This window comes from Gracilinanus agilis, chromosome 3 (genome assembly GCF_016433145.1).
Source record: "Gracilinanus agilis isolate LMUSP501 chromosome 3, AgileGrace, whole genome shotgun sequence".
In the NCBI taxonomy this organism is placed as follows: Eukaryota; Metazoa; Chordata; class Mammalia; order Didelphimorphia; family Didelphidae; genus Gracilinanus; species Gracilinanus agilis.
The window spans coordinates 682,956,787-682,982,571 of NC_058132.1; the positions used below are offsets into that span (position 1 = coordinate 682,956,787).

Sequence of the window (25,785 nt, forward strand, 5' to 3'; positions counted from 1 at the left end):
AGCCCAAAGGAGATGAAGGTTTCATGCTCAAAGTCACACAGGTAGCAACTGGCAGAGCTAGAATTCAAACCCAGATCATGGGATCACAGACTTCTTTTCTTTTCTTCTTTTTTAAATCCTTACTTTCTATCTTATTATCAATTCTAAGTCAGAAGAGGGCCAAGGGTCAGGCAATTGGGGTTAAGTGACACGCAGCTAAGAATGATCTAAGGTTAAATTTGAACCCAGGACCTCCTGACTCCAGGGCTGGTGCTTTATCTACTATATCCACTATCACTGCCCTTCATAAGCATTTCAAAAAGCCTTTTTATTCTCTTCTCTTCTCTTCTTTTCTTTCTTTTCTTTTTTTAAAATTTTCTTTAAAACCCTTACCTTCCATCTTACAATCAATACTAAGTATTGGCTCCAAGGCAGAAGAGTGGTAAGGGCTAGGCAATGGGGATCAAGTGACTTGCCCAGGGTGATACAGCTGGGAAATGTCTGAGGCCAGATTTGAACCTAGGACCCCCTGTCTCTAGGCCTGGCTCTCAATCCACTGAGCTACCCAGCTGCCCCCTCTTTTCTTTCTTTTAAAAAATACTTCATTTTCCTCTAATTACATGTTAAAACAATGTTTAAAAAGTTATTTAAAAAAATTGAGTTCTAAATTCTCTTCTCCTTTGTACTCTTCCTCCCTCCCTTCCTCTCTTTCCTCTTCCCCTCTCCCCAGACTGTAAGCACCTTATTATATTTTCTTTAAGGACACTCCTGACACAGGTAAAGGTCATTCTCTTATAGATTTTTATAAAGATGAGAAAGTAGGCGTAGAGTTATTGCTGTTATTTCAGTTGCCATTTCTGGGTAAAGATATCATGGAAGGGCAAAATTTCTGAAGAAGTAAGATTGCATTTTACTCCAGAGGCAAAGAAAAAGTATTTGGGGAAGTCTAACAAGACTACATATGTTACCAATGAAAAATTCATCCAGGAGTCCATTGTTAAATTCTCAGTTTGAGTATTTACACTTCAGAAATTGGCATACACTACAGATTAGGGCTTGACTAATTGTTTTGTTGATGGTCCCCAAACTTTTTTGGCCTACCGCCCCCTTTCCAGAAAAAAAAATATTACTTGGCGCCCCCTGTCACATACTATCACCGCCCCCTTACAGTTATTCACCACCCCCAAATGCACCTGTGGCCATCACTGCACCCCTGGATCGCTGCAGCACCCACCAGGAGGCGGTGGTGCCCACTTTGGGAATCACTGGTGTTATATTGATTCTCTGGGAGCTTGAAGTTGACCTTTGATTGACAAATAAGTCAGTTGGATGGGATGTTCCCAGGGAGGTCATGCGAGAGGCAGGAGGGGCAGTTGAGAATCCTGAGCAGAGATTCTGGGTCTTTGACCTGTGCTGAGGCTGGAGATTGGTGGATCCTGGTCTTGGAGTGAGAGGGTGCAAACATCTCTCTGCAAACGCTTCCTGTACTTGAGATACCGTTCAACCTGTACCTGACCACCACCTTGGTGTCTACTGCCCCTAGATATTAGGAGTTTCATCATCTAGATATCTAGGTTTCCCAGGGCCCGAGAGGGATCCGGGAAGTGGGCAGGAGATGAAGAAGAGGGTGGAAAAGGTGAACATAACTCAACTGTTAAGGCTGAAGATCTACAGAAGAAGAAGCTGAAGATTTCCCAGCAGTTTACCTACTCTGGTTTAGCCCTGGCCAGGCTGAACCAGAGGGAAGCTACATTAATTCTTCTTTTGCCAAGAGTTAAGAGTTTCATTAGTACTAATTAGAGTAGGGTCTCCTATACCACAGTCCTTTACCCTTATCCTTCTTATTTAATATATAAAGTTTAAAGTACCTTCCTAAAGCAGTTTCAAAGCTTGTTTGGGAAGGGAGAAAACACAGTCAGAATATCGTCGTTATCCTAGCTAAAGAGCCCAAATCAATACATCAATTAACCCCAGGTGGGTCCTGAAGGGATATACCTCTTAGACCTGAAGGATCCTGCCTGGGCAACTGTTATAAAGGAGAGGGGTCATCTTATTCCTCTCTGTACATCATTTCTACCACCTCAAATAGATACAAGAGACCTCCCATAATTATAACACTGGTCTAGACCTCAAAAATGATAGAGAAAATGTTTATATAGATGAAATTTAAAGGTCTGTCCCCCCCCCAAGCTGTTTGTTAAATATTTATCTACATATTCTTGATTATACCCACAAAGAAAGAGGTATCCGACACAAGGGTAGGAACTAGATTAAAATGTATTAGGGAGATATTTAACAAAACGAATAGAAATACAATGAACTGTAGATAACATTGGGTCCTCTTAGCCACATATGGATTTAGAGAACCACAGATTAATATTATAGACATCCTATTGTATTTTTATTTGGCTAACCATTTTCCAATTGCATTTTAATCTAGTTGGGCCAGCCCTTGGGATTTTTGCAGGCAGCACCCTCAACTTGACTTTGAAATTGCTGACGATCTGTTCTGGAGAAGTCATAGGAGCACACAGGGAGGAAAAATGAGAAGGATGGGATAGGTTGGGAGCCACATTGATGGTGTCACAGCTCCATCAAAGGATGGAAAGGTTTTTTTCCCATTCTTCTGGCATCTCCCCCTGCCTGAGATAGTTTAGGTAATATACCTTCTATATTTTAATAATGATAACAAGTCCTTGGACTGGGTACCATTTCAAGTACCTTCATTGAGTACTTCAAGAGGCATCAGGGACTTAATGTGGTGTCTGTACTCTCACTAATGGAAATAAATCATTATGAAAATGATGTATTATGATTGTCAGTGTTTGGATCATGAGTCACAACATAAACATCAATATCTATAATAAGCAGTATTAACTGAGCTTGTCTCTTTTATAACTAATTTTCCCTTCTCTCCCTCCTTCCCTTCCTTCCCTCCTTCTTCCCTTCCTTCCTTTCCTCCCTCTCTCCCTTCCTTCCCTCCTTTTCCCCTTCCTTCTTTCCTTTCCTTTCCTCCCTCCTTCTCTTCCTCCTTTTCCTTCCTTTCCTCCCTCCTTCCCTTCCTTCTTTTCCTTCCTCTCATTCTCCTTTCCTTCCTTCCCTTCTTTCCTTCCTTTATGCCAAATTCTTTTAAGGACTGAATCTTCCTATCTCACTCAGGTTAGAAGTTCAGGAGCTATTCATGGGCCCAGACTCACTGCTGGTAGACATGGATACTCTTCTTCTAACCTGAGTCAGTTTGCCCCTCCCTAGGCAGCCTGATGTCAAAACTGACCCATATTCACTGTGCTATGTTGGCTTTTTCTTTTGATGATAATCACTTTATAAAATGTTTTAAATTCTAGGAATATAAAACTCTTACCAGCTCTCTACCCCTTTACCCTCAGGGGACCCACCATGTGATAGTCTTGGTCATTGTTTTTTTCATGTTTTGTTATGTTATCTAGTTTTATGGAGAAACTTTTGGGGCACGCCTTCACTTCCCCCAGCCTATTTTCTCATCTATAAAATGAGGGAGATGACTGCAGTCTCTAATGCCCCGTCCAGCTCTTCAGTGGTTTCCTATTACCTCTAGGATCAAATATTAAATCCTCTGTTTACCTCCTAAAACCCTTCACAGCCTGGTCCCTTTTTACCTGTGGGAGAAGTTTGCAATAAGCACTCCTTATAGGAGTTTGGAAGAGACCAATCAAAGGGTTGTCCAGCGCGTCCCGGTGAGGGCCCGGGGGAGGTTAGGGACCTGAACTGCTAGTGGTCTTGGCTGACCTCTTTTTTCAGGCCCTCTTGAGCCTTGGTCTTCCTCTCCACTGTGGGAATGAAGAAAGCAGATAGAGAAGTGGGAGGGAGGACGACCTTCTCAGAAACACGCACCTGCCTCAGTCACACACAAGGCAGGTATATTCAACAGACAGTTTCAAAAAACACACGCAGAGGCTTTCGTGGTACTGTAGGTGTCATTTTTATAAAGTCCAAACAAAGTATCATCCTACATCATGGCATATTTACAGAAAAATTGGCTTCACACATTTTTTTTAAGGTAGAAACTCATACATTCAATTCTGGCCAAAACCCAACCAAACAAAAGAAACCCCAACTCCCAGATTCAAACCCAAATCAAACCCCAAATCAAAACCAGCCCAAACAATCAGACAACGTAACAGCAGAATTCCGTGCTCTGGCCTCTGTCTGATTATCTTCCCAATAATAATATATAAATAACTTCCTCATACAACAATGGAAAAAACCCATTAAGAATCACAAACTGTTGCAAATGTCAGTGGTTTAGACGCGTCCTCAAGGTGATTTGGTTCCTGACTGATGGAAGGCTGAAATGAATATACTGAATAACCACCCACAGTTTCTTGGTGCCCTTTTCCTTTTGAAGATCTCACAGTGCGGCCAGCAGACTCAGAAATGGTGTAAGGCTTCTCGATCGTTCTCACTCTGGACCTGATCTAAATATCGGAACAACTTAGAAGGAAAGTGTGGCCCCTCCAGTGACTTTTCTCTTGCTTGTGGGCAGAGTGCAAAGTGTCTGAGTCTGATGGCCCGTGGTGGGAGCCCCATGGGTTTGGCTGTGGGTGACGTAGCTTCCAGAGGAGCCATCTCACCTGGCATTTTGTGATGCCAGTTTGCACAGTGTGTGGATTGTAATGCACTAGTTAATAATTCCCTGTTTACCGGAAAGTAACACACTGCAGAAAAGATTGTCCTGGCAAAGGGGAACAGAATGACATATAACAGAGCAGCACCCAGATCCTCTTATCTAATTACTAACCCTCCCAACCTCCCTCCCCCTACAACCTAATATTATCATTCCATGGAGGTTCTTTCAAGACTAAAGATCTCCTCGTTATCTGAAGGCATTCTCCATGCCAATGAGAAAAGAAATGCCCTTATACACGGCTAGAAAGGAGGGGAAGGGAAGATAAAAATGAAGTCCTTCTGAAATATGAGCAATATATCCTGGATCTGGGACCAAGAGGCCTCTCTCCATCCTCCTTTCCCATCTTCCCTCTTCTTCCACCCCTCCCCACTTTTTTGAAGCCCAAAACTAAGAGCCTGTCTGACACACAGAGTCTTGATGGTTTTTGCCCCTTCTGGCAACAAACACATTTTCCTGCCAATTTGCTTTAAAACAAAAACCCAACAAGCCATCAGGGAAGGTGGAGACCTTAGGAAAGACAAGGTAAGAGAGCTGAAGTCCAGAAATGAGGAAACTGAGGCTAGAAAGCATGTTGGGTTTGCAGAGACTTTTTGAAAAAAAAAAGAGAGAGAGAGCCTTGTAGTTTCAGTAATAATGGCTAAGGAGGGACCATGAACTCCACCACCAGGAGATGCATGCACTAACACAAGGGCATTGAGATTAAGTACTAATTACAGAGAGAATCCCCATAGAGTCACATAGAACATTCAGAGATATAGGGGGATAGAAAACATCTACAGTCATAATATTGGATATATTTCTTTAAAGTCTTTTCAGATTGGTCCAACTATTTTCATATAACTTGAGGATGTGGGAGAAGTGGTATCTAGCCAGGTGTTCCCTTTAGCTGTAAAGATGTTGGGGAAAGTAGGATGCATCCTGCAGAAAAATGAAAGGAAGCCTCCCACATCCAATGGGTTTGAGCTCATCCCAGCAGCTAGTGAGAGAAGTGGGAATGAATTGGGGGAAAAACTCTTCCAGTTCAGGGAGGTGCCTGTGGACAAGAGGCTGGAGCATCCCCTCTTGGGAGAAGCACTACAGGACTCCTGGGGGAAATTTTTTGGCCTTTGTACTTGTCAAATAGAAAGTGCTGCTTTTGGCATGGGGAAATATGGGTCTTGAAAGAACCTATGGTTCCCCAACACATATAGGAGAAATAGACTAGCAAGACCAAAGGGGAATTCATGGGAGTCTTGGTAGGCACCCTCCAACCAGACTCTCTGATTATTCCCCAGAGCCTTTCTCTCCCTCACATGGCTATTTCCTTTCTCAATGGATTAGAGCATGCAACTAATACCTCTATTCAACTCTAATAATTTCTTACCTTATACTGTTCTATAGGGCAATTTCATCTGTTTACATTCAGGAAGAATGTCTGCTCAGCTCCTCAGGAAGAGAATGAACATGGGCCAATGAAAACCCAGAAAAACAACTGATGAACTGCCCCTCTGCCTCTGGGTATATATGTGTGTTTAAGTGTTCATAAATGAGTGTGATTCCATTTATAGTCTCCTAAAAATTCAGGTGCTTTCCAAATTCAGACAGCAAAATTGTCTGCTCTGAGAAACTGAATTTTGGTTAGGGTCACATCAGGGTGCATACCATGACATTGGAAGGAACAAGAATGAGGTGGTTGGTGTCATATGGCTATTAAGCTAGAAGGTACTGCCACAACCACTACTATGATCAAAAATATATCAAAATAGGATCTCCCAGCATAGAATCATCAAAATTTATCAGAAAGTTGATCTAGATAGAAAGCATACACCTTGGGGGGAGCCTGTGGGTTGCCCATGACAGCAGAGAAGAGATATCGGCTTGCCAGGAGATTAGAGGACTTTCTGACTGCAATATTAGGCATCTTCCATGGAATTGGATGTGTAGTCTAGTTTCTTGCTGAGGGTTTATGAGCCTACTTGAGATAACAAAGTGATTCTTGATCATCCTCCAGGGCAGGAAATCAGGAAGTCAACCAATTAAATTTCAGATCCTCCTCAGTTTCCCCAGTTTAGGGCTATTTTCCCTCAGCCCTGCTTACTGTGAATAAAGCCTCAGAATTATTCCTCTTGGAGCCAAGTAAGGCTGGTGTAATCACAGGTAAGGAAGTTTTCTTTGGGATAACAATGGGTCTCTCCTTTCTTCCCCATACTCCTGCCTGCTCTACAGGACTCACCTATCTCCTTGTAAAAAAACAGCAGAAAGAAGCTTATTCAAGGGCAGGGGAAGGACTGATGGGGAGAAACAAGGGAAGGATGGGGGTTGAAGATGGCTATTAAACATCCTGGGATGCAGGGAATTTCCTCACAGATAGAAATGATGACTTTATACTTCCCTTCCCTCTATCCCTCTTGTCATCATGTCACACTTTCTAGGCAGGTTTCCTCTAAATTACACATTATTTCTATGATGATCATGAGACATCCTCTCCAATGATATTTTCCTCTCCTAGATTTTGGGATACAGGATCTCCCTACTCTCCTAGCACCACGACACTTGTTCCAGATAGAACAGCAGCTTGGGATCTATATACAGCCCATTTGTCACAAGACACAAGAATGAGGATGGGATGCATTCCAGCCAAAACAGCTTCCTCCCTTTCTCCACACTTGTAACAGATGTGAGTGTGAGGATAGGCCAGACCCTGACATCTCTGGGAGATATTGGTGAGTACAATGACCGGCAGTCAGCCTCTCCCAATGGGAAACATTAACAGGGCTCCAAATGTAAACCCAGTCAAGCCTCACGGATGAGCAGGGCCCCTGACATCCTTGCTAATGGCCATCCTGAATGGGATTTGGTGCCAGGGTAACAAAAGGACCAATCCATGCTCAAATCCCCTCCCCTCTCCCCTTGGTGAGCCTGAGGGCACCCAGCCTCACTGGACAGGTGATCCAGAACCTGCCTGAGGTTTGCTCCTGGCTCACCTTCACAGAACAGGGCCAGGACCTGTTAGGTAGCCCCCCTCCTCCTCCCCAGGAACCACTTTGGTGAGAAATTATAATGAAGGATGGGGCACCATTGATGCTTGGTGTGAGGAAAAGGAGTGTTCCTGGGAGCAGCAATCAGCCCCCACTGATCTGCTCCCAGAGGCTTCACCAGCCTGCCAGGCCCTGGCTAACACATCACTTGGGGGTGGGGTGGGGGGGCCAAGTTTAGGCCACCATCCTTGGATGGCTCCACTAACAACCAAGAGGTCTTGGCTTTTGTCTTGAATCTTGAAAAAGGCTTCCTTTGCTTCCACTTATTGACCAGATTGAGTGATTCCAGTAGGTCTGGGAGTCAGGAGTTTCCCAGAAATCCAGGCAGACTCGGTGTCCAGGGAAATGGGATAGAGATGGGGTGGGAGGGGAGAGGGAAATGCCAAAAGCAAAAGCAAAGGTAAGAGATGGATGGAGGAGGTGGCCTGAGCAGGCAGAGGCAGGCGGGCTCAGCTCTCAGCCTTCTGCACGGCTGATAGTCTTTGCACCAGGTTGTTCTCCTTCCTTTCTGCATCAGTTAGCCCTGGGTCATGGGAATTGGGATATGTTTCTGCAACACAAAGACACATGAGATCCAGTAAATGAGAGCTATTCTTCTTCTCCTCCCCACTACAATTTTTATTATTATATGGGTAGGCAGTGGGCCAGAGCAGCCTGAAGGGCTTCTAATGGCACAGTAGTTGATTTTTCAGCGGGGATGTGGGGGACACCAGCTAGAGGGGCATCCAACTTCAACAATCCACAATCAACAGGCACTTGTTAAGGGCCTATAATGTACCAGACACTGTGCTAGGACTGGTGAGACCAACATAGAAATGGAGCTCTCTCTCCTTTCAAGGAGCTGACGTTTTATTGGCAAGGGAGCTCGAGATGGAGTGATCTTCCCAGCAAGTAATAAATCCCTAGTCCCTTGTGGGATGATTTTTTTGCTATCAGGCTGAGGAAAAGTGGAGAGCAGGGGTTCTTAGCCTGGGTCCTCTGGCATCCTAAGTGATCTGCTGACGAAGTGCAAGTTCATGAACTTGAATGGAAAAAAATCTCAATTTTTAATCTAATGATTTTCCTTTGGAAATCATTGTATTTTACAATGAAAATTATTCTTCTGAGAAGACTTCCAAAGAGGTCCAGAACACAAAAATGGTTAAGAACTCCCAGGATGAAGGATCTACCCTTAGTGAAGGGCATTTGGGAAATCTGCACATCAAAGGTTTCTGCTGGGAAGGTTCAGTGATTCCTCACTGCCAGATGATCTTCAGATGGGAGGATGGATATGGGAGAAACTTGTCTCTGGTGGCTGTATGATGTGTAGCCTTGGAGCAGTCCTTTGACTTCTAGGGATATTGGCTCCCTTGCTATTCCATAAACAAGGGTTGAGGGGAGGCAATTTAGTATTTATATAGTACCTACTCTGAGCTAGGTGCTGTGCTTTTAAACACTTTTTCCCCAAATGTCATCTCCGATATTCCATCTCTGAGCTCTGGGCATTCTCTCTGGTCGTTCCCCATGCCTGGAATGCTCTTCCCTCCTCATCACCCCCTCCTGGCTTCCTTTAAGTCCAAACTCAAATCCCACCCTTTACTGGAAGCCTTTCCCAAGCCCTCTTAATCCTAGTGTCTCTGTCTCTGTCTCTGTCTCTGTCTCTGTCTCTCTCTGTCTCTCTCTCTCTCTCTTTCTCTCTCTCTCTCTCTCTTTCTCTTTCTCTCTCTCCCTATTCCTCCTGTGTAGAGCTCATTTGCACATGTTTGTTTTTGTTTGTTTGTTTGTTTTTGTGGTGCCTCCACTAGATTGTAAGCTCCTGCAGGGCAGGGACAGTCTTTTGCCTCCATTTGTTTCCCTCTGTTTGGCCCAGGATCTCCCACCTCCAGGCCTGGCTCTGTATCCACTGAGCCACCTAGCTGTCCCCACTCCTTTAGTTTATATGTTGCTGTAAGTTTCCTTCAATGTCTATTCTCCATGATATGTGGTCCAACCATAGTGGCATTGATCTTCAAAAGAACATACAAGGGGCAGTAGATTGAGAGCCAGGCCTAGAGAGTCCTGGCCTCAGACACTTCCTAGTTGGGTGACCCTGGGCAAGTCACTTAACTCCCATTGCCTAGCCCTTACACTCTTCTGCCTTAGAACCAATACTCGGTATTGATTCTAAGATGGAAGGTAAGAACTTTAAAAAAAAACATAGATATGAGTATATTTAATTATAACCAAAATATAGGGTGAGAAACAGTGTGGGAGAGTGGATAGAAAAATGGCCCAGGACTGAGACCTGGCTTTGAATCCTGCCTAGAAGACTTTCCAACTTTGAGCAAGTCACTGCCCTTGAGCATCTCTTTGCTCATCTGTAAAATGATCAGGTTGGACGAGATGAGCTCCAGGGTCCCATCCAGCTCTAGATCTGGGATCCCATCATCTCTCCTTGAGCTCAGGGTTATCTCACTGTTGCTATGTTCCTAGAACATGGGATTTAGGAAGCAATGAAATATGTAAGTGATGGTGACAATGGACGGTTCCATCCCATGGAACTCCTCCCACACCAAAACACCCTTCCCTGGTGATGGCTCCTCTATACGTGTTCTCACCTCTTATTTGAACTCATAGTAGGAGCTTAAGAATAACTTTCCATTTGTTCATGCAAAATAGTAATAGTGGGCTTTAATAAGGTGCTTTCAGGGTTCCAAAGTGCTTTATATTCATCATCTCATTTGATCCCCTACGGATCACCCTATAAGGTAAACAGTTCAGATATTACTTAGAGGCAGCCAGGTGGCACAGTGGATAGAGCACAAAGCCTGGATTCAGGAAGATTTGTATTCCTATCTGGTCTCAAATTAGCTGTGTGACCCTGAGTAAGTCATTTATTGTCTGTTTGACTTAGTTTCCTCAACTGTAAAATGGAGTTGTCGTGAAGATTAAATGAAATAATTGTTGCAAAGCTCTTAATTCATGCCTGGGACAGAGTAGATGCATATCTCCTGACTTATTATCCCCGTTTTACAGATGGTGGAATGGAAGCTCAGACAGATTAAATTCTTTTGTCCAAGGTCAGTATAGCTAGTAAGTGTCAGAGTGGGATTCAAACTTGGGTCTCCCCTGATGCATGTCCCCCACCCCATCCGCTGCCCCCTGCTTTCTGCCTGCTCCTTACCTGTGTTATTATTTTTATGAACCTGGTCACCATCTACACCTGCAGGATGAAGGAGACTGGAGGGCACCCAATCACTTTTCTCAGAAACCAATTTCTTTACTAACCTGAAATGCCAAAAAAGAAATTCAGGGAACCGAGGAATTAAAAAAAACCAGCTCACCCTCTTCCTCCGCATCCCCTTTCTTGTCTCTCGACTCACCATTGCCCATTTTCTCCCTCCTGTACAAACTGGACCAAGTCACCATCTTCCAGGGTGAGAGAATCTGGGGAGCAGGTTTCATAACTGCCCTCTACGCGGAAAAGGCCAGACACCTGGAAGGAAGGGAACAGCCCACGTCAGAGGGCAGCTATTCCATACAAAATAGGACTCTGAAGCGGCTTGGGGGGAAGCATGAATGGAAACCCAATCAATAGATCACTCAGTGAGGAAGAGGGAGACGTCAATAATGGGGAAAGTGAAGGATCTCCTTCTTCCGTGGGAAACCCCAGTTTGGGCTCCGGGCCAGTGGTGTGAGCCCAAGTTCTGGCGCCTCGACCGAAGGAGCATCCGGCACATTCCTGTGACTGGAGGCTGTTGGTGACGGAGCTAGGAGGGGGGCCTGCCCGCTGATTTTGATGTAAGAGCTATGAAAAAAGCAGCAACAAAAATAACAGAAATCCTTCACCACGTCCTCTTTTTGGGAGAGCCTCTTTGTTGGGGGAGCGCCATTGCTAGCTCTCCTTGGGACTTCCAAGTGAGGGGAAGGGGGGGATTTCTTTCCTCTTCCCCTCCCCAACAGCGTCTCTTCATGGCTTCACTGAGTTTGAGTTTGAAGAAACCTGAGTTGGAGAGGTTGGGATGGTGGATGGCCAGCAAGGAATGGTGTCTACAGGAGCTTCTCAGAGGAGACTGGGCACGCTTTTAGCTGAAAGGACTAATGAAGCCACTGAAATGTCCATCAGCAGTTTCTCCAAAGCCCCTCTATCTCCTGGGGGTGGGTGGGGGCCATAACGGGGTGATGGCTTTTTATTTCATGTGTTAAGTATTTGTTCATGCACACTTAGGAGCCTTTTGTACTTTGAATATTGCTTTTGTGTCGTGGATGAAGAAATTGCTGGCCTGAAAATGACTTTTTAATACCCTTTCTAGAATATTCTATTCATTGCTTTTAGGCAGGACCCTAGATACAAGTCACATTGACCACGAGTGGTAGAGATGTTCCCCAGAACTCTAGGCTGGGGGTCAATGAGCTTTGGAAAGAGAGGAAAGCTTGGCTCCCCCTTTGGAGGGACCTGGCATCCCCAAGGCTGAATCTGGTCTTATTGGAGGGAAGGGCCAGTGCCATAGATTCTTCCATCTGTGCATTCTGCACCTGCCTTATAGGAACAGGGCACACTCAGGACATAGAGCATAAAACTCTTCCTCCGGCCTCTGGTAAATAACAAGGGATGGTACGATAGAAGAAATGCTAGGTGCAGCTGGGTAGCATAGTGGACAGTGTCAAGCCTGGAGACAAGAGGATCTGCATTCTAATCTGACCTCAGACACTTCCTAGCTGTGTGACTCTGGGCAAGTCACTTAATTCTGATTGCTTCCCAGTTTTCTATCTCAGAATTAATACTAGGACAGAAGGTTTAAAAAAAAAACTGCTGAATTAGAAGTCAGAGAACCTGGGTTCTCTTTATTATTACTCATAACCCTGGGCAAGCCAATCTACTTCTCTGGGCCTCAGTTTCCTTATCTGTAAAAAAGAAAGGGATTAAATTAAGTAGAAAGTTAAGGTAACTTAACTCTATGATCTGCCTCCCTGTGTTTGTCCTTTAATATGCTCCCTATCTCCCTCCATAATCCTGCCCCCTCCCCAAATAAAGAATTTCTAAGATGCTAAATACAGAAAACATTCTGGGTTAAGAAATCATTATTTTATTTCTGACAGAAGAGGGAGAGAGAGGGGAGGAGGAGGAAAGTCAAAGCTGAGTGTAGGGAACGGGGCATTAGTGGCTGCTTGTGGAGAGGTTGGCTCCTATCTGGTGTAGGCAGGGTTCCTTGCTGGCAACGCTGATCCTGCTTTGCTCTTGGAGGGGTGCCCTGTCACAGAGTGATAAAGAGCCACACAGGAACCTTCAAGAAATCTTGGGAGGCCCAAATCCAGTGTTGCAATATGGGAGGGATGGGGTTCTCTCGGAAAGTACCATACTTGAGAAAAAGGCTTTACTGCATATTTTTTAATAGACCAAGTTCTCTTAGGTCATTTGAAAAAGAACTCTTAAACAAAACCAGAACCCTAAAGAGAGTTAAATGGAGTACTCAGTTTTGTAGGAGCCGTCTCCTTGCCCATCACAAAATAAGCCTGCTCAAACAACACATGTCCCAACTATGTAAATGCGAAGGAAGGAAGGAAAGAAGGAAGGAGGGAGGGAGGAAGGGAGGGAGCAAGGAGAGAAATAAGGAAGAATAGAAGGAAGGAACAGATGAAAGTGGAGAGAGGAAGGAAAGAAGGAAGGAGGGAGGGAGAGACAGAGGTCAGATGAAGAATATAAGAGAAAGAAAACAAGCAAAATATTACATTATGGGTGCTGGTGTCTTCTTCCATATCCGAAGAGTTGGAGAGTTCATCTGTACTGGAGGGGATGACTTCAAAATCCTCAAAGGTGTCCAGGGAGGGAAGCTGTCTGCTGGGCCAGCCTTGGCAAAAGAAAGGAAAGTGAAGAATTAAGGTGGAGTGTATGCAGTGGGGTTGCCTAGCAGAATGCAAAGGCTCAAGTTTTGTTTTGTTTTTTTAATTTAGAATATTTTTCCATGGTTACATGATTCATGTTCTTTCCCTCTCCTCCAACCCCCACCCCCTCCATCCCCGTAGCTGATGCGCAATTCCACTGGGTTTTACGTGTATCATTCATCAAGACTTATTTCCATATTATTGATAGTTGCACTAGGGTGATTGTTTAGCGTCTACATCCCCAATAATATCCCCATCAGCACATGTGTTCAAGCAGTTGTTTTTCTTTTGTCTTTCTCTTCCCACAGCTCTTCCTCTGAATGTGGCTAGTTTTCTTATAAGTCTCTCAAAATTGTCCTGGATCCTTGCATTGCTGCTAGTAGAGAAGTCCATTAGGTTTGATTATGCCACAGTGTGTCAGCCTCTGTGTATAATGTTCTGATTCTGCTCCTTTTGCTCTGCATCAGTTTCTGGAGGTCTTTCCAGTTCACATGGAATTCCTCCAGTTCATTATTCCTTTGAGCACAATAGTATTCCAACACCAACAGATACCACAATTTGCTCAGCCATTCCCCAATTGAAGGGCATCCTCTCAGTTTCCTATTTTTTGCCACCACAAAGCGTGCAGCTATAAATATTTTTGTACAAAGTCTTTTCCCCTATGATCTCTTTGGAGTATAAACCCAGCAGTTATATGTCTGGATTAAAGGGCAGACAGTCTTTCATAGCCCTTTGGGCATAGTTCCAAATTGCCATCCAGAATGTTTGGATCAATTCACAATCCACCAATAATGCATTAGTGTCCCAATTTTCCTCCATCCCCTCCAACATTTATTACTTTCCTTTGCTGTCATTTTAGCCAATCTGCTAGGTGTGAGGTGGTACTTCAGAGTTGTTTCGATTTGCATTTCTCTAATTATTAGAGATTAAGAACACTTTTTCATGTGCTTATTGATAGTTTTGATTTCTTTATCTGAAAACTGCCTATTCATGTTCCTTAAGGCTCAAGTTTTTATTTCCAAAGGCATGATGGTTATGGCAGGCTGGATAGTGATTAGTTCTGTTTTCTAGGAGTCAATTTCTGTCATAATCTGAAATATCAAGACGATGCTGGGTCAAATAACTAGCCCATGTAGTCTTCTTACTTTCTGAAAACTGCCTTTCACTTGATAACTGTTCATGTCTAGCCTCTCTCTCTCTCTCTCTCTCTCTCTCTCTCTCTCTCTCTCTCTCTCTCTCTCTCTCTCTCTCTCTCTCTCCCCTCCTCCTCCTCCTCCTCCTCTTCCTCCTCCTCCTCCTCTCTGTCTCTCTCCCTCTCTCTCTGTCTCCATCTCTCTTTCTCCCCATTCTCTGTCTCTCTCCCCTCCACTCTGTCTTTGTCTGTCTGTCTCTCTCTGTCTCTCTCCCCATATCCCTCTGTCTCTTTCTCCCCCCACTTTCGCTCTGTCTCTATTTCTCTCTCAACTTGAACTGGATTTTAAAGGATGAAGAGAGTTCAGATGAGCAGATAAAGAGAAATAATAAGTATCATCTCCTCCTCCTCCTCTCTCTGAATCTCTATCTTACAGGGAGGCAAAGGGAGAATAGTAGCAAAATTCTGGAGGTGAGAAAACTCTCATTTTCAGACTACAGTGGGCCGACCTAAACAGTTGTTGGAAGCTCTTACCTGAGAAGTTTCTTGTTTTATGGAGTCCAAATTTATTTCTCTAATTTTCCCACATTTCCAAGTTTTGCCTTCTGATACCAGGCAGAACCATTGTAATTCCAGTTTATGGAATACTTGAGAGTTATCCACCCCCTACCCTTTTCTTCCATGAGCCTTGTTCTTTAGCAAAAAAATCCCAGGGGACAGCTAAGTGCCTCAGTGGATTGAGATCCAGGCCCAGGGAAGGGAGGTCCTAGGTTCAAATCAGAACTCATATACTTCCTAGATGTGTGACCCTGGCCAAGTCACTTAACCCCCATGTCCTAGCCCTTACTGCTCTTTAGTTTTGGAACCAATACACAGTATTGTTTCTGAGACAGAAGGTAAGAGTTTTAAAAACAAAATGCAAACAAACAATCCCAGTGGAAAGCACGGAAGAGGTCTGGAGAAGGGAAGACTTAGGAAACATTATGCAGTTTTGAAGCAATGGTGGGCTGCCATGTGGAAAACACTGTGTTATTGCATGGTCTCCAGTCCCCTTGCCATCCTGGTCTCCCTCCTCTAGATACTCTCTTGCTTATGGACAAGAACAGGGGCTGGACCTGTGATTTCATTGGTAAAGGGAACTCTGGGACCAAAGTAAAAAACTTCTCTAACTTAGTTAACAGAGAGTTGTCTTGCCTAGAGAACCTGCCCAGATTCACACAGCCAGTACCGGTCAGAGGCAGGACTGGAACCCAAGTCTCTGAGGGTTGGCTCTCTCTGCTGTGCCAAGACATCTTTCCTCCAACTGGGAATGGGTCACTGGAAACAATACTCTGATATGAAGAAATGCTTTGCTAACAGACAAAAGAGGACTTGGGGAGCCAGGAGCTCTCTTCCTCCTGAGGTCACTCGGAGTTCCCATTTCTGCCACCCCCACGATGCCCCCAAGGGCCATGACAGTGTCTGTGGCCTCTTCCTCTTAGGCACCCTCCTGCCAGGCTTCACTAGGAGCCAGAGAGTCACAGAGACTCCAGGGCGCCCACGGAAGGGTCGGGAACTAGCTGGACCCTTAATAAATACTTGTGCCAAGGATAGGATGACCAATTAGGAGGTCTTCTGGTCCCTTCCCCTGCCTTCAAGCCTTAGTTAGCCACATGGACAAAAGGATATCACTCTATCCCTGGGGAGATCTAGTCTTGGCTTTGACATTATTAGGAAATTAATCTGGCGTGTGACAAAGCCAGGGGAACACCATGCAACAAGCAGGCTTGCATGTCTCTTTGGCCCCAAGGGTTGCCATTGATGTGAAGCAATGTTTGGGGGCCCTGGGTGTCACCCCGGGAGAGGAAAAAGAGAAAACAGACAAGAGAGGGAAAGGAAGGTGGGTGGAGGGAGCCCCGGTGCCAGGAGAGCAGAGGCACAGGGTGGGGGGTTGAAGGGGCAGCTGGGTAGCTCAGTAGATTGAGAGTCAGGCCTAGAGAGGGGAGATCCTGAGTTCAAATCTGGCCTCAGACACTTCCCAGCTGTGTGACCCTGGACAAGTCACTTGACCCCCATTGCTCACCCTTACCACTCTTCCACCTATGAGACAATACACAGTATTGACCCCAAGATGGAAGGTGAGGATTTAAAAAGAAAAATAAACGAGTAGTGGCTGACAGACTAAGAGGGGGATGGATGAGGAGGAGGTGAAGACGTGGCATCCATCCCCCTCGATGGCGGATGGAATGTGGGGCCAAGAGAGGATAAAGAGCTGGGGAAGCAGGGGGGCCCCTCGATGGAACAGACAAGGCAGGAGGAGAAAAGGTTCTTGGGGGAAGAGAAGGAGGGGCGCAGGCGGCACATGAGCAGCATGCCAGTGGTCATGGGGGGCCGGGGGCCCCGAGAGGGCTGCCATGGCGGCCGAGTCCTTGATGAGCGCAGGGAGAGCCGGGGCGGACGGAAGCCTCTCACCTGTCTGCGAGGCTGACCTCGGCACCGTCCTCGAGGTGGACCTGCCACTGCATTGAGCCTGGGCCAGGATGGAGTCCTCAAAAGCATCTGAGACAGGAAGCAGACTTTGTTTGTAATGGAAATCCTTCAGGAAAAAGAAAAAAAAGAAAGAGAAAAGAAAAAGCAACAGACCCCAGAAAACCAAGCCCGAATCCACGAGCGCCTCCCAATGGTCAGCTTCGCCCTCTTCCCTCCTGCACCCGCGTCCACTCCAGACCAAGCCGCAACCCCTCCCGAGGTCCTGGCAGGCTGGAGAGGACCCAAACCATCAATGAAGCAGAAACAGGGAACTCGAGTCAGACCACCTGGGGAAAACTTGGGGAGTGGCTCCAGCTCTTTCCTTTGGCGCTTCCATTTCTGTCCGCTAGATGGCCCAGGGGAGCCATTCTCAGCCCACAGACCAGCACAAATGGTCCTGCCTGGGATGCCTCAGCATCAACTCCCATCAAGGAAGTCAGGCTCATGTCCCATTGGACTCTGAGCTCCCTGAGAGTAGCCGTTTGTTGTTTGCTTTAAACCTTTGCCTTTTGTCTTAAAATAGCTATCAAGTATTGGTTGCAAGGGTAAGGGCCAAGCAATGGGGGTTAAGTGACTTGCCCAGGGTCATACAGCTAGGACAGATTGGAGGCTACATTTGAACCCAAGACCTCCCATCTCCAGGCCTGGTGCTCTATCCACTGAGCCACCGAGCTGTCCCTTTGTTTTTTGTTTTTTATCTTTCTTTGGGTCCCCAGCACTTAGCACACTGCCTGACACACAGACAGAACTTCATAAAATAGGGTTGCCTGCCTCAGTCTCCGTCCACGAGGGTACTTTGGAGATGAGAACATCAAATGGGGGGCAGAAGGTTGGTGAGCTGTCAGCTCGCCTCCCACCTTGGCTGCAAAGAACCCCACGAACTTGGCTGGACAAGTAGATGGGGCGCTCTCCCCCTCCTGCATGGTGCAAGGGGTCTCTGGTCCTGGGGGGAGCTCCCCGGGTTAGGGGAAGGCGGATGAAGGGACGCCAGGGTGACTCCTTGTACTGGGGTTAAGACGCTCGCCTACAGCTCCCAGAGTTTAAGGAGGGACTGGGCACGAATGCTTCTTGAACACAGTTCCCAAGTCCCTAAGTTGGGATGCTCTGGAGAAATTAGGACCCTCCACTGGCCCTCAGGCCCCTACCAGCCTTGCAGCCAACTTCCTTTTTTTTTTTTTTTAAACACTCACCTTCCATCTTGGAGCTAATACTGTATATTGGCTCCAAGGCGAAAGAGTGGTACGGGCTAGGCAATGGGGGTCAAGTGACTTGCCCAGGGTCACACAGCTGGGAAGTGTCTGAGGCTAGATTTGAGCCCAGGACCTCCCATCTCTAGCCTGGCTCTCAATCCACTGAGCTACCCAGCTGCCCCCCCCCTCCAATTTCCTATTAAAGAATGATGGCACCAGTTTATAGTTTTATTGCAAGCAAGAATGGCTGCTGGTTCAGGAGAATGCCAGGTGGGTTGACCAGTTTGTTGTGAGGTTCCTCTCCGCACCCAAGTGAATGAAAGAAAAACATCGGAAATGGAATACAAAACGTGTGGCTCCTTTCTCTTCTCTCCTCCCCCACATGCACAAAGCAAGCACCCCTATTTGGGAACAGACACAACTGGAGGCTCCCAGGCGCCCACCAGCCTGCCCAGACCTTCCTCTGACTGGCTGGCAAGGAGCGAAGGGACATGGCCCAGGCGGGGAGGAGGGGGTTCATGCAGCATATCCATGCATGTACCTTCAAACCCAAGGGGTGTTGGGTCACTCTTTATTTCGTGCCTCTTGACTTTAACTGCAGGACCAGGAGGACCTGTATGAGGTTTAAGGATGTAAAGAAATTTCAGTGCAAGGGAGGACCAAATATATAGCCCAATTTTCTTTTACAGTAGCAGCTGGTCAGACAGAGGGAAGAGGCAGCCCAAGTGTCTGGGCTGGAGGCAGAGGCCGAGCACTGTAGCCACTGTAGAGCTGCCCTCAGGATCCCACACAAGGGGCCACGCACGAGCCAGGGTCATAGACCAAGTTTCCTGACTTGGCGGTTCTCCTTCTACCTTTCTGGCTGCTCCTCCTCAGCTTCTTCAGCTAGAGCATCATCCATCTCCTACTGCCCAGTCACAGGGCTTCTCCTCTTCTCACCCACGTTAGCTCCCCTTACTTGTACTCCCCAATTCAGTCAAACTGGACTATGTGCTGTTTCCATTTCCCACCTCCATACCAAATGCCAAATAGGAAAATGTTTCTTTTTTCCAAGAGACAATAGGAAGACTCTAAGGTTCTTGAGCTGGGGAATATTGTAGTCAAACGTGCTTTAGGAAGATGATTTTGAGGGACTGTAACCAACCCTTCAGATGATAGCACGGATGGACCTGTGGCATTCGGGAACGGATCAGGACTCTCCGGCAAGACAAGAGTGAGGACAGGAAATGACAGATGGGGGTGCCCACAACTTACTGTCCAACACTGCCTGCCCTGACTCCCACTGTATGCTGGGCTTGTTTAAAATGCCGCCACTGCCCAGTTTTTATAATGCCTTCTGCTTGCCCTGAGACATGGCACTGGGAGAGTGGGCAGGCTTGGCCGCTGGCCAGAGTTCCAGATGAGCTTCCTATTAATGGTGAAAACCTCCGTCTAGGGAACAAAGCCCGGGTCTCCTGAAGGGTTTCCAAGAAAGCAAGCAATCTCTCATTCATCCCTTTTTTGACAAGGTGGTCCGGCCTCTGAAGAATTGCCACTGAATTTCTACCCACAAATCTCTCTATCAATTACCCTTTTCCTTTCCCTCCCCACCTTTTGGGGTCCCTTTTAGAATGTAAGCTCCCGGAGGGTAGGAAATATCTTGTTCAATTTTCCTGTATCTCCAATACTTAGCACAGGATCTGGCGCATAAGTGCTCAATAAATGCCCTATCTATCTATCTATCTATCTATCTATCTATCTATCTATCTATCTATCTATCTATCTATCTGTCCATCTGTTCATCTATCTATCTATCTATCTATCTATCTATCTATCTATCTATCTATCTATCTATCTTTCTATCTGTCTGTCTGTCTATGTCTGTCTGTCTATGTCTATCTGTCCATCTGTTCATCTCTCTATCTATCCATCTGTCTATGTCTGTCTGTCCATCTGTTCATCTATCTATCTATCTATGTCCATCTGTTCATCTATCTATCTATCTATCTATCTATCTATCTATCTATCTATCTATCCATCTGTTTATCTATCTATCTATCTATCTATCTATCTATCTATCTATCTGTCTATGTCTGTCTGTCCATCTGTTTATCTATCTATCTATCTATCTATCTATCTGTCTGTCTGTCTGTCTATGTCTGTCTGTCCATCTGTTCATCTATCTATCCATCTATCTATCTGTCTATGTCTGTCTGTCCATCTGTTTATCTATCTATCTATCTATCTGTCTGTCTGTCTGTCTGTCTGTCTGTCTATGTCTGTCTGTCCATCTGTTCATCTATCTATCCATCTATCTGTCTGTCTATGTCTGTCTGTCCATCTGTTTATCTATCTATCTATCTATCTATCTGTCTGTCTGTCTATGTCTATCTGTCTATGTCTGTCTGTCCATCTGTTCATCTATCTATCCATCTATCTGTCTGTCTATGTCTATCTGTCTATGTCTGTCTGTCCATCTGTTTATCTATCCATCTATCTGTCTGTCTATGTCTGTCTGTCCATCTGTTTATCTATCTATCTATCTATCTATCTATCTATCTATCTATCTATCTATCTATCATTTACTTATCAGACTACATCCATCTACATATCTATCAGTCTTTTATTATCTAACAAGCAATTATTAATCATCTGTCCACTCTCTCTCTCTCTCTCTCTCTCTCCATCTATCTCTTTCCACCAGCTCAGTAGCCCTACCTTTGGTGAGGCCGGTCGGGGTGGGAGCTGTGGTGCCAAGGGAGGAGGCAAGGGAGAAGCGCCGGGTGACATCCTTCTCTTTAGCTTCAGGATCTGGTAAGACAAGCAGGGGGATAGGGTTAGCCAACGGGAAGAGATGCCTAGAGGGTGGGGTGCTCGGAGGAGAAGTCTGGCTTTGGGAGCTTCCCTAAGCCAAGCATCAGTCTGACGAAGACGGCCCAGAAATGAGACACTGACGATAATGATGATAATGATAACGACATGAAATTATACTTCTCTAGCGCTCTGTACACTTCATCTCCTTTGGTCTGCTTTGATCAAATGAGATAATAATTGTAAAGCACCGAGCACCTTTGCAAATGCTGGCTATTATTTCCTGTAGGCAGAGGCAGAATGGATCTCACAAAGTCCCTTGTGACTTTGGTGCTTCTGGTATTATTATCCCCAGTTTGCAGATAAGGAAACTGAGAGCCCGGAGGGATAGATGAAGTGACCTGCCCAGAGTAATGCCAAAGCTAGTAAATGTCCAAGAAGAGATTCGAACCCATATTTTCTTGACTCCAAGCTCAGCCTCTCTTCCTTTAAGATGCAGTGGCCCAGACACCATCTTCTGGTTCTCCATCCATGAGGGTTCTCCTTCCCACACTACCTTGCATTTAAATACTTTATTTAGGATTGTGTTTATGAAACTTATATTCCTGTCATGCCTATTTTCATGTCCTTGTCTCTCCTCCACTGCTGGTGAGCAGGACGTACTCCATTCTTTATCCTTGGATCCCAGGGTCTAGCGGTGCCTGGCACAGAGGAGGGACATGATTCTGGGTTATCCACTCTTCAGTCCAAGTGAGGGTCTGGGCTGGCCGTCCTAGGAGAGGGTGGGCTGTTCTCAGGCCAACTTTGCACACTGGCTTGGGAAGAGTCGAGATTGTGTGGTCAGGGGTGGGGTGAGGTAGTAGATAGAGCACTGAGCTTTGAGTCAGGAAGACCTGGGTTCCAATCCAGCCTCAGATACTTGCTAGAGATGTCTCCCCACACAAGTCACTTAACTGCTGTTTGCCTCAGCTTCCTCCTCTGTAAAATGGGGATAATAATAGCGCCTTCCTCCCAGGGTTGCTGAATGAGAGAATAACTGTAAAGCACGTAGCATACAGTAGGTGCTCTATAAATGCTGGCTATTATTATTATTTCCTGTGGGCAGAGGGCTAGTGAGATGGACCAGCATGTTAGCACTAGAAGGACTTTAGGGCAGGACCACGCATCCATGGGAGTTTCCAACTCAAGCTGCACTGCTGATTTCAAGTCTTTTCCAACTTTTTTTGGAGTGGGGGATCAGAGTAAGAATGGGAAAAAGACCAGTGATCAATCCTATGATTTCACTGTTGGTAAGGGGAATTCCTGATATGGAAACTCCCTTTATTCATGTGGATTTCTGATTCTCTGCAATTTATAGGCTTTGAGAGGCATCTGGAGCATTGAGGCATTAGGGGACTTATCCAGGGTCATACACAATAGGTGTCAACAGGGGGATGTGGCTCATGGGGGGGGATCAGAGATTTAGAGCTCTTCCTGATTCAGAGTCCAGAGGACCCCTGTCCCCCCTTTTCTCCCTCTTCCCCATCCCCATCCCCACTCTGTCAAAGTCTTTCCTTAGGAAGGACGCCACCATGGTGCATGCCCTGGGACCCTGCCCATCCGTCCTGGAGGAGCAAGATGAGCTTGAGGGAAGTTGGAACTTTCCTGACCCCAAGGAGACCCTTCGGCGAAGCTAGATGGCCCAGGGCTGGGCCTGGAGTCAGGAAAATTCATCTTCCTGAGTTCTAATCTGGTCTCTGATAGTAAAGGCGTGACCACGGATAAGTCACTTAACCTTCTTTGCCTCAGTTTCCTCATCTGTAAAATGGATACTTTATAATAATTATATATAATTTATAATAATTATAAGTACTTGTAATTATTATTGCATTAGCTCCTGACCACAATTCTATGGAGGAATGATTACACCCCCATTTTATAATTGGGGAAACTGAGGCAGAGGTGAAGTGACCTGCCCAGGGTCACGCAGCTGGTAAGTGTCTGAGGCTGGATTTGAACTCAAGTTCACCAGCACTCTATCCGCTGTGCTGCCAGAAGGAGAAGCTGGGCTCTCTTTCGGATCTCATGGGCCCACTTGGCACGGGTGCTTCTACGTCTAACGTCGCTGACGGACCCACCGACTGCGCAGGGCTCAGCCGGTCACTGAGGTCAGTGACTTACTTTCCGGGGACGGCCTGAAGGTTCTAGTTGAGCAAAGAGGAGAAAGCCTCGGCCTTCTGGTCGTTTCTTCCTTCCCTCTCTGAGGTATTATATATTTAGAAAACCCGCAGCGTCCCGTAAATGCGGGTTTTTTGTTTTAAAAACAAACCCAAACGGGCTGCCTCCCTGAAACGAAGGCCCAAAGGAAGGCCGTCACAGACGACGGCTTCTGTCTCCCTGGGCACGGGGTCATTCCGAGGAGCCCACGGGGGAAGCTCGGAGGTAAAAACGAAGCCAACGGGATCGGGAGAGGCCCCCAAATGGCGGCCTGCCAGGGAACTCCGGGGAAGTCCTTTCTTCTCGTTGGCAAACCGGGGCCTGAACCAATGAGGCTGGCTGCGGGCTTCAGCGGGCATGCCGGGCCCAGGCCGGGGGAGCGGCCTGGCCGAGGCACGAGGGTCTTCCCTTGAATTTCAGGGCCTGCTTCATGGAGAAGCTGCTCCAGCTCATGGTGGGGCCTTCAAAGGGAAAGGAGGCTCGGACAATGCCCGCCATTATCGGAGAGCGAATTCAAATGATGAACAGCATCCTCGGCTGAAGGCTGGGAGGGGACTTGGAGACCTTCATCGGGTCCAGCCAGGGCCCAAAGGGAGCTCCGCCGCGACAGCCTTAACAAGCGGTCAGCCAGTTTTGGCCTAAAGACTCCGAGGCTGGGGAACGACCCAGGAGCCCCTCCGAGCCTCGGACAGCTTGAAAGGCTGGCGAGTCTCTTCCGGAGATTGAGGCCTACGTTGGCCTCTTGGAAGCTTCTCCCTCCAGCTCCTGGCTCGGCTCTCTGGGCCACCAGAACAATGACAATCTCCCCTCCGCCTGGCAGGATTCCAAGAGCTGGTGGGCAGTTACCCCCTGTGGGCCCCCCGCCCCGGCCCCCCATCTCTTCTCCCAGGTCACGCAGCCCCCCTTTCCTCCCAGGGATCTCTTTCTGATACTGACTCTGGTTAAGACGGGATGGAGCCAAGTTCTCCTCGGTGAATAGTGAGGATTGTCAGGGCTCAGCTGAAATCCTTGGGGCTGGGCCATTGGCCTGGGTGGTTTCTCTTCAAAAAAGCCAACTTCCTCCCAGAAGGCTCTATCATGCTCCTATTTGGATGGCATATCGTCATGGGTAAAGGGCAAGACTGCCTTGAGTCAGGAAGACCTGGTTCAAATCCTGCCACTGACCCATACCAAGTGTGTGACCCTGGGCAAGTCATTTAACAACTGAGTGCCTGCTAAATTAAGACTGTAAGTCCCACAGCAGGTATGAGACTGCTCCAGTGGAGGGGATGTCCCTGTGGGGAGTTATTTATATTACTGAAATCCTAGGTCGGGGCTAAAAAACCCCAAACCAACGATGACGGTGATAGTTGATGTTCATATAATTTTTTATTTGAGCTTCACATCAAGCCTGTGAGATGGGAATTCTAGCTATAACTATCCCCACTTCACAGATGAAAAACATGAGGTCAGAGAGTAAAGTGGTTTGCCCATGGCCACATAGCTAATGTCCGAAGATAGGATTTGAACCTGGGTCTTCCTGATTCCAAGTCCAGAGCTCCCTCCATTATATATGCAGGGTGCTGAGACTCAGCTCTTCAGGAATGAAGCAGGACCTGGGACCTCAGAAGCTTACCAGCTGTGTAACCCTGGGCAAGTCACTTCCCTCTGTCTGCCTTAGTTTCCACTACTGTAAAATTGGATAACAGCACCAATCCTGCAGGGTTGTTGTGAAGATCAAAATAATATTTGTGAAGTACTTAGCACAATGCCTGGTACATGGTAGGCACTTAAATGCTTGCTCCCTCTTAGCCCCACCAAAGTCCATGCTGGTCACATCTGCTTCCGAGGGTCTCCTAGTGTTCTCCTTAGGCTGATCTGGGCTCTTCACAAAGTATGACATGCAAGCCCCGACCTTCTGAGTAGTGGACAGAGTACAAGAGCTTGTGTTGGGCATCTTGGTTCAAATCCTATCTGGGACGTTTCTACCTGGGTGGCCTTGAGTGTCATTCCTGATCACTGACCCTAGGAGCTATGACTACAGATATATTATTATTCTCTGGGTGGCTTCAGGGAAGGCTATTAACCCTTCAGGGCCATATTTTCCTCATGTACAAAATGAGGAATTTACTAGATAGTTTCTAAGGTCCCTCCTTGTCCTTTAACTGGAGGATTCTATATGTAACCTTGGATGAAGTCATTTAAACCTCTCTAGGTCTCGGTTGATTCATCTGTAAAATGAGAGGGTTGGATGTGATGGACTCTGAGGGCCATTCCAATCTAGAACTATATCTCTATGAACCCATGATCAAGGGTTCTTCCTTCCTTCCTCCCTCCTTTCTTCTCTCCTTTCTTCCTTCCCTCTCCCTCCCTGCCTTCCTCCTTCCTTCCTTCCCTTCTTTCTTTCTTTCTTTCTTTCTTTCTTTCTTTCTTTCTTTCTTTCTTTCTTTCTTTCTTTCTTTCTTTCTTTCTTTCTTTCTTTCTTTC

General features: G+C 46.4%; 1 protein-coding gene across 1 annotated transcript in view; it reads right to left on the reverse strand.

The window, feature by feature from the left end:
* Positions 1-18,734: 18,734 nt before the first annotated feature.
* The window catches only part of LOC123242074 (guanine nucleotide exchange factor DBS-like), a 192,825-nt gene continuing 185,774 nt past the window's right edge, over positions 18,735-25,785 (reverse strand). Inside the window, exons 14-15 of the mRNA XM_044669566.1 lie at positions 21,031-21,123; positions 18,735-18,946 (exon numbers count right to left, since the gene is read on the reverse strand). Of these exons, the coding sequence (XP_044525501.1) occupies positions 18,735-18,946; positions 21,031-21,123 (305 nt within the window). The remainder of the gene's footprint in view (positions 18,947-21,030; positions 21,124-25,785) is intronic.